This window comes from Cavia porcellus, unplaced genomic scaffold (assembly GCF_034190915.1).
Source record: "Cavia porcellus strain 051 isolate PalLab524CR breed Dunkin Hartley unplaced genomic scaffold, mCavPor4.1 scaffold_13, whole genome shotgun sequence".
Lineage (NCBI taxonomy): Eukaryota > Metazoa > Chordata > Mammalia > Rodentia > Caviidae > Cavia > Cavia porcellus.
In genome coordinates, this window is record NW_026947496.1 from 11688772 (window position 1) to 11697834 (window position 9063).

The 9063-nt window shown below is 54.3% G+C and overlaps 1 protein-coding gene and 1 long non-coding RNA gene across 2 annotated transcripts; one reads left to right on the forward strand and one right to left on the reverse strand.

The window, feature by feature from the left end:
• Positions 1 to 585: 585 nt before the first annotated feature.
• Positions 586 to 9063, reverse strand: Nrn1 (neuritin 1). The gene is made up of 3 exons (XM_003468824.5): positions 8784 to 9063; positions 4636 to 4780; positions 586 to 1817 (listed from the first exon to the last, which is right to left on the reverse strand). Exons 1-3 carry the CDS (start codon positions 8836 to 8838, stop codon positions 1589 to 1591), a joined length of 429 nt encoding a protein of 142 aa, XP_003468872.1. The 5' UTR covers positions 8839 to 9063; the 3' UTR covers positions 586 to 1588.
• On the forward strand, positions 1816 to 8984 carry LOC134478487 (uncharacterized). The gene is made up of 2 exons (XR_010051121.1): positions 1816 to 2466; positions 3252 to 8984. It is a non-coding gene; the product is annotated as an uncharacterized LOC134478487 (long non-coding RNA).

The following is a 9063-nucleotide window of genomic DNA, read 5'->3' on the forward strand; positions in this document are numbered from 1 at the left end:
GACCGGGTCCTGGGTCGCCTTTGCTCCGGTTTACTCTTCAATGTTTACGTCTCCATAAGGCCACGCGGGGCCCATAAATAGAAGAGGTAGAAGCAGCTCGACTGCCAGATCAATAGGGCCTGGTCTCCTCGCCTTCTCAGCTGAGCCGTCTTATTAATTATGAAAGGATTCACCTGATCCCTGCCCGAGCGCAGCCTGCGGCCCCTCTGCTGCGCCCTTAATGGCGGTTCCCTGCGAGCCGCCCGGGCCACCGCAGAGGAGGACCGAATGGTGGTCAAGGCCCGCACCCAGCTGGGGCGGGGGCAGAGGGCTGCTCAGTGCCCTGCTGGCCGCCCGCGCGTGCTCCGCTGCGCACAAGCGCTTTCCTCCGATCCCCGCCCAGAAAGGACCTCTGTTTTTTTATTAAATCATTTAAAAACATTTTGCCCCCCTCTTCAGTTAAAAGAATTTGGAAGCCTTGCAAAGCGGCCTACGTGGGAGCTTCTGCTTGACCCAGTGGCTTTGTGATCTGGTGACTTTGTCACTTGGTGTCTGTGTCTCTTGAGACCTCCTTGGATCCGGATAGGAAAGAAAAAGACACCCCCGTTTCAAACAATAACTTTTATTTTATACTTCTCTATACTTTGTAGCAAATCTTTTTTTGCTGAATTTAATTTATAATAAACTTTTTAAATTACATCTCTCTCTTTTGTTTTAAAATCAAGGCTCTTATGTCAAAATCTTTTTGAACTATATTTGAGACTAACATTGAACATCCCCCCCTGGTGAGCTATACCGTCGGATACTCGGGTATTACTGTATGTGTAACATCTAACACAAGAGAGAGGAGGGGAAACAAAGGCAGTGGACGTGAACGATGCGTGGACCAGAGCAGGTAAAGCTAACCCCTAGTGACCTCGAAGCATTCCTTCGGCTACCTTTGGCCTCCATCTCTCCGCCTTCTCCCTCCTTTCCTTAGCTCGCAAAGCCAGCAATGTGTCCTTTCGCTTTTCTCCAGGAGAAATGAGCAGTGGAAATGATCAAAAGAAGGTACCGTGGAAGAAAGACGCGGGTGTGCGCTGTCGCCGGCTGCTTCCCGCAGATGCCTCTGCTGGTTCCCCCCTGGCCTTGGCCTTCCCTCGCTTTCCTAGTAGGAGGAGCCCCTCGGTTTTTTTTTTTTTTTTTCATGTTATCAACATGATTGATATAGTAGGTGGCCCAGGGCCATTCCTGAGATTCGTTTGCCAAAATAAAAAAAAATCAAAATTAAAAAAAGAATGGGGGTGAAGTTTGCCGTTTTCTTATTTTTGCGTGAAGACGGACTAGAGCTGAGGTCCGATTTTGGCTCTGCTTGCTCCATCACTGATGGGTAACATTTGGCAAATAAAACACACCAAAAAATAAAAAATCAAACAAAAATATTTTGGGGGAAAGGAAAAAAAAAAAAAAAAAAGGAGAACCAGGATTTCCCACAATCCTATATGAGTGTTTTCAGCATCACAGAGAATCACAACGTCCCCAAAGAACGAATGGATCTTCCTCTCGGTTTTCGGGAGCATGGAGTGAATGTGGGCGCGCGCGCGCACGCGCGGGGGGGAGCGGGCCGCGCTCAGAAGGGGAGCCAGGTCGCTAAAGCTGCCGAGAGAGACGCCAGGAGCAGGGGCACCGCGGGGAGCAGCGGCCCCGCCGCCCCATTGCCGCTGCCGCAGAGTTCGAATAAGCTGCCTTGGATGTTGAGGTTTTTGGATTCTTTTCTCAGTTTATCCCACATATCTTTCGCCCCTTCCTGGCAATCCGTAAGGGCTGTGACCGTGCAGCTGTGGAAATCCTCCCAGTATCTGGCGAGGAACAGAACAAAACACAAGACGCATGTTTGCATGTTCACTTGGGCGCGGGAGGACCCCTCCCCTGCCTCGCCTCCATCCCCTCCCTGGCGCCCCCTAGAAGTGCGGTCGGAGGGGCGGGCCGCCCACACCTTTCCCGGGTCTGGCTTTCCCTCTCCGGTGCCAGGAGGGGACCGTGAAGCCGCCAGCTGGGCTGCGCCGCACGCTGCGCTGGCACCTCGGCCTGCGCCAACAGCTCGCCCCCTCCTCAGGGAAAGCTCGGCAAACAGTGCTGAGCCTCGCAAGCTGCCGCCCATTAATGCCTCTTAGCCTGCAAGCTGGGTAACCTGCTCCGAGGGCGGCCGCCCCTCCTGGCTGGCACTCTCTCCTCCCCTCGGCCCTTCTGTCTCCCTGCTGGCCAGGGCCGTCTCGCCTTCGCCCTCCTGCTCTCCCTCCACCCACCCTCGCGCGCCCTTTTGTTTCTCCTTCCTCCTGGTTTCCCTGTTGTTTCCTTTCCCTTCCCTCCCTTGCATGTCTCACTTCCTCCTTCCCCGCCTCTCCACTTGCCGGGGTCCTCCGAGGCCTTCCTGCCTCGCCCTCCTGGCCGCAGTTCCGATTCTGTCCCTCCGGAGACCGCTGCCTGCCTCTGCCCTTCTCCGGGTCGGTGAGTGTCAGTGCCCTCGAACCTGTGACCTGCTCTGCAGCCTTCTGGGCTCCTGCGAATCCCAGGGCTGCAGGCCTGCCTGAGCCACGCGTGTGAACTCAGCCCACCTCCCCTGGCTTTTTATGGATTTGAACCCCGGGGTGGGGGTGGAGGTGCTCTTCCTCAGTGCCTTCAGGGTGTAGCATCCACTGCCCCAGCCGGGACTCCAGGGTAGGAGTGGTGTCCACTGTCGTGGGTCCTCCCCTTCGAGTCAGCTCCCAGACCCCTGCATATAACGGCCACTTCTTTCTCCCAAGCTTAGTTCCCATTCCTGCCCCCACAACCAACCTTCATCCAACCTGTCCTTTGTTTCTCATTGTCCCCCTTTCTTCTGAAAACTCAAAATAGATCTCAAGACTAAATATAATCCCAGGCGGTGATCGATTCCTGGGGCTCCGTCTCCTTTGGAGCTGGGTCGATCTGTGTGTCTCCCGCCGAGCGCCAGGGCACCGCCTGCTGCTCACAGGACTGTGCCTATGTTGAGGGCAGGCGCTGGGCTTGGCATCGACCTCTGTCCACTCCCACCCCATCTTGGAGGATAGTGAAGCTGTGAGCCTGTGTTGAACTCAGGTTGTCTTCTGTAAACTGGGTGTTAGGGGGTTGGGCACAGGAGTTTCAAGATCCCACAATTTATAATAAATAGCAAGATTTACAAACACCCAGAGGCCCAGGGGACAGTGCCCTGAGGCGCTTCTATCCAACTGCACCTCCCAAAGGCTATCTAAATTGCTTTCTTTGTCCCCTAGAGGGGGAGCAAGTCCTCCAGGAAGAAGGCTGTGGTGGGGAACAGGCGTCCATCTGGGACTGAGAGAGGTGGGCAGCATCCTGGTGTGGGGCAATCAGCACCACCAAGCTTGGGGCCTGGACCAGGCTGCAGCTTCAGACTCCAGGGAAGGGGGCTCCTCATCCCCCTGTTTTCCAGGACCAAATCTTGCTTTAATTAAAAAAAATTAAACTCACTTTGCTCTAATAAATGACAGAGAATATGGGAGATGCTCTATTTGTAACCAATCTTGCTTTATAGATTTAATCTATGATCAGACACTTGGATTTAAATGCCTTTGTCATTTTCCTGATAGAGAAGTACCAGCTCCTAATGGATACTGTGGTATTTAGAACTGTGCCCAGCAAGACTGACCCCTGGTCAGTCATCATTTAAATGAATGCCCTTTTTTTTTTATACCAAAAAGCAAAGAGAGGTCAATTGCAACCTCTGGGGAGGAGGAACCCCTCTCGGTTTGGCTTTATAGAAATGGGCTTGGTGGGGGGGGGATATGACTTTTTGAAAAATAATAAAAATACTTTTAAAAAATAGAGGAGGAGAGTCTTGCTAAGACCTGCAGCAGGCAAAGTGGCACAGGTCCACCACAGTAGGGCTTTGCTGGTCACTTCATTCACTAGCTAGTGGGAAAAGGCTTTCTAGCTCATCTCCGAGAAAACACCACTGGGCCTGGCCATCAATTCCTTCTTCTCTTTGGCCCTGCAGCTGTCCTGATCCAGAAGACCATGGAGATGCCAGGAAGGACAGGGAAGGGAAGGAGAGACTGTGGCTACTCAATCCAAGTAGGCTACCGATGCCTTGGACACTGGAGTTCCAGATCCTTGGCACACAATAAAATATTGTTTCAGCCTTTCTCCTAGGGACAGAAAGAGATACTCACGCCCCCGCCCCATCTGCCTTTTCCTGTTGTGTATCAGAGGGGACATTGCATCACTGGACAGGGACAGAACAGGCAGGGGACTTATCCGCCAACAAAAAACAACTGTTCAGAGATTACTGGATGGGTCATTCATTCATAAAAGGGCAGAATGGAGACTGCCTCAAAGCACAGATTTTGCAGAAGCAAAAACTGTTAGCAGGGTTCCCTGGCCAGTGCCCTGGGTTCCAGTGCAGTGGGGCATGCATTTCTGTGCCAGCTTGTGAGGCCTCAGAGGGCTGTGCTGAGCCCCCTGCAGGAGGCTGACCCCCTTAGCTCATGCAAGCTGTGAGTCCCCTTCCACAGGTAACACGGGGCCTTGGAGTAGGAGCCAGAAGGGAGAGTTGCGCATTTGCAGAATGTGGGGAGTCATGGTAGTCACGAACTCAGCGTCCCCTGAAGAGAAACCCGGCACCCCAGAGGGCACACTTACGTGCACACGGTCTTGATGTTCGTCTTGTCATCCAGGCCCTGCGGGTAGTTGGCCATGCTGTCGCCCAGCTTGAGCAAACAGTCTGAAAAGCCCTTAAAGACCGCATCGCACTTGCCTGCTGCTCTCACGGCCTGCACCAGGTACGCTGCGGGGAGGAGGGGACACAGGTCAGCAGCTCGTGGGCCCGCCTCGTCCCTGGCCCTCCCACCACGCCTCCTGCTGCGGGGCAGGGATGAAGGTGAACAGGTGAACTGCAGAGGTGGCCTGGGACTGACCGGTGTAATTATTTGGGTGCCAGAGGCCGTGGGTGGGAGAGATGAGTTCAGTCCGCTCCCCAGCTCGCTCCCGAAGTGCACGCTGTATCTTTTTCTGTTTCCAACGCCCCCTCTTCTCACCTCCCTCATCTTCTTTATTTCTTTCCCTCACTGCCTCCTTCGTCTCCCAACACTCCCCAGCAAGCCCAGTCACGCCTCTCTCTCCGCGCAATCTTCCATTTCTGAGGTGACAAATGGAGGGTGGGGGCTCGGCCGTGGAGTGCGGGGCAGGGACAGCGTGGCGAGAAGGCCGGGCTCGGGGTTGCGCAGCTGAATCCAACACCACTACGCGCACGAAACCCTCACGTGTCCGGATCTGGGCTCGGCAGCGCTACCCAGAGAATAAAGACTCAAAGCCACCAGCGGTCGCCGAGACACTGTTTCATTCTCAAACCCACTGTGTGCGGCCCGCGGGGTCTGTTCCACGGGAGGCTCTAGGAACCGGCGAACTAGGGGTGGTGGTGGTGAAAATTGGTCCCTGAAGGTCAGGGGACAACAGGAGGGCGAGATCACAGATGTGTCCACTGGGTAACTCTGGGTCACCCCCACGAGCCTCGGGGCCCCTGCTTTCCTCTGCCTGTGTCTGGCGGCGCCAGCCTCTGCACCAAATCCTAGGAAAGGCCGCAGCTACCCATCACAAAAGCCGATCAGATCCTGCCTTGCCAAGCCCCAGCCGGCTCTCGGAGCGCAGAGCGCGCAGCCGCCCTGGGCTCCTGCTCCAGCTCCGAGCTCCCTCCGGGAGAAGGGCTGCCGAGCAGACCTTATGAGAGCCGGGAGGAGCAGGACAACACGCAGGCCGCACTGAGGGCCTCAAGTCGGTCAGTCCCCGAGGCTCCAGGCTGGAGAGAGAGGTCCAGGCCCAGAGCGCACTGCAGTGGCCTTTTCTTTCCACCCTGAGGCCAAGAACCCGACAGAAGCTGGGCACCCGGTGCCTCCCAAACACCTCGGGCACCAAGGGTGCTAGAGAAACGCGCACCTGCGCTCTCGGGGGAGGTGAATCTCAGAATCAATCTAAATCTGCCTCCAACTCCCAGGACTGGAATGCAGGTCGCTTCCCGGGCAGTGTTCCGGAGGCCACCACTGGGGCGTGAATGTATCCCGGGGGACTGTGCACCTTACCCCCCAATCCCCACGCAGCCTTAGGGCCGAGCGCCGGAGCGGGAAGGTGACCGAGCTGCAGCAGCCTAGGAGGGCCCGCCGTGCGGCTTGCAGACTGCTGCTGCAGGAAGCCACGGGCGGGCCTTGCGCTTTCTAATCCGGAACGGGAAACGCTGGGGAAGGGACCAAGGTTAATTTCGCCCTAAGCTGGGGCAGGGATCTTCCTAAGTCTCCTATTTTCTCTTACCCCCGACCCCAATTTAATACCCATGCTACTACAACAATAACACATCGAAGGCTGAGCCGGAATCTCATGGGCAAGAGCATCTTTGTCCTGATGGAACTCTGCCGCCTTGACACAAACCCTGCACACCTTCCTCTGTAATGCGTGTCACAAATACAGCTTTGCAAGGGACAGACAAGACACAGACCACCCTCCCCTCTCCCGGCTTCTCCTCACCCTTCACTTCCACTCCCCTCACTCGCTGTCCAAAGAGAAGCCCCTAAGAAGCGCTGGTAATTTTTTTTTCAAAAGGAAGTGGTTGCTCGCTGGGAACGGGAAGCGCGCCTGCCACGTTATCTTTCCAGGCGCCGCACACCGCGCATGTGTGAGTGTGTGCGTGTGTAAAATGAGAAGTCGTGAAAATATCTGTGCTTTGCCACTGTGCAGCCTGACTGCGCTGGAAGGCCGAGCCTCGCGCGGGACGCATTTTGCAGACGCACCCTCAGGCGGGTCACAGCCTGCGTGCCCCGCACGGTTTTTCCAGGGCTCGGGCAGGCGACCCAGGGCTCCTTCTCTGTCCTCTCTTTGTGGTTTCCAATCGTTCATTCATTCGTTCGACCTCTCATTCATTCCAAACTTCTACCCGCCACCTCTTCACTGGTTCACCACTACCTCCCCGCCCCCACTTTTCTTGCCAAATGTCAGTGATTCGGGACAGCTCCCAGCCATGAATTAATAAAGACTGAGGCGCTGCTGCGGGGAAGGGCAGACATTCGGGAAGGAACACGCTCGATTTCAATGCCACAGCCAACAAATAAATGGTCATTTTTCCGGCTGAGATTAGCGTGTTCAAAAACGCGTCCTCAAGCACAGCCGATTTTTGTTTCTTTTTTCCCTTCTTCTCAGAGTAAGGTTATTTCCCACCCGGACAACATCACCCTAAACCTTCCTCGGACTGAAAATCTGGTCCCAAAGACAACTGCTGTTTCCTGCTCACTAAAAATCCGAAGGCTAACCGTAGAAGGCCACATCCGATCATTCTCCAGCGTTCTGCTGTCACTAGAGATGTTCTTTCTTCATTGCAGCTCTTTGAACTAATATCAAAGATGCAAAACAGCCAGGCTGAAAGTCCTTCCTTAGAATTATGGGGAACACTAACATCTGTGTGGTCCCCTGCACATCTTGAATCCACACACTCTAAAATCCCTATAACGTTTCTGCAACAAAACAAACCAACGCAAAATAAAACTTCAAAACCTTGCGTAATGCATCAAAACCCTACTACAAAGAATCCCTTTTCATGGCCGGAGAACCCCAACCTGGTTTCCTTTCACATTTCTCAGGAAACAAAAAATGTTAGCATTTTATCTTTTGCCCCAAATCAGTTCTCTAAAGCTGCCCCCCCCCCCCCGGCTTACCGCAAGGGTTTGTCCCAAAAAGCTACCGCATACAATCACAAGCGGTGACAATTCCCTCTGTCTTCACAAAGCCCATTGAAGAGTTTCTATTTTTTCTCTCGTCTATTCTATTAATAACCCGCGTCCCTTTCACTTTTAGGCCATGTTAATTAATGTTCTGACCCTCCATCAGAGAAGGGATTTTTCTAGTGCATAGAAACCACAAGGTTGTCTGCATTCTGGTGCGGGGGTGGTGGTGGTGGTGTTAAAACTTGAACTTTAAAAATCCCCCTGACGGTGTAACTCTGCATTCCTTAACATAACAGAAGGACTAAAAACATCGCCCGTAATCAACGCCAGACAAATAAAAACAACAGCCTCCGGGACGATACAGCAAGTATTCCTTAACCCCTTTCTAAATATAAAAATACAGACTTCGAGGTGTAAAGTAGTAGGCAAAGGTCCCTAAAAAGGTACATGCATGTATACTGGGCTAAGTGCATCCTCCTCAGTGGTAAGCAAAATAAAATCCGTAGTTTGGGGTTCCCCACCATCCTTGATTTGCCCCCCAGCCGGGTCTGCGGCGCCCGCCCCGGGCAAGCGCTGCAGCTAGGACCTGGGGGGAGGGGCGGGAGAATGACAAAGTTCTACATGCAGCAGTTCGAGCGGAGCCCTGGGCTGCCAGCGCCGTCTGCACATAAACTTTCCAGGCTCGGCAGCCTAGCCATCTTGTTCCTGCATCCACCTTTCCATCCTTCCAAATAGGATCTTGCAGGATCTCAGGGACCACAGCATTGCCCCGAGCGCACCGAACCTGGTCAAACCCCAGAAAGAGGACCAAAAAATGGATGTGCGCTTTGGGGGGCAAGAAAATGGGTAGGGGAAACCCCCTCTGGAAAAAGGCCGGTGGCACACATTTCCTGGAGAACGTTTGAAGCCTCTCTCTGTCTCTTTCAAGAAAAGCCTAACCGGGACGCCCGGTCTCCAGGCGCTGGTGCCCCCACCTCGGGGCTTTGCGGGGCTCTCCGCACCCCGGGCGGCCGCGGCCCAGCCCGTCCCCCTCCGCGCCTTGGGCCGGGGCTGGCCGGCTTCAGAGCTGGCCCGGGCAGCACTTACCTATTTGCACCGCGAGGATCAGTGAAATGTATCTGCCGTTCAACTTAAGTCCCATCCTATGTTTACTCAAACCATTTGCGACCGCAGACCTTTAAATAGTTAGTTTAGAGAACGCGGGGGAAAGCTGAAAAATAGGCATTGCCAACAAGTTCCGGGAGCGGCGGAGACTTTGTGCACGGGAAGGCAGAGGGAGGAGAGAAAGAGAGGGACCGAGGAAGAGACAGAGAGAGAGGCTGAGAGAGAGAGAGCGAGCGGGGGGAAGAGCTGGGAATGGTTCACT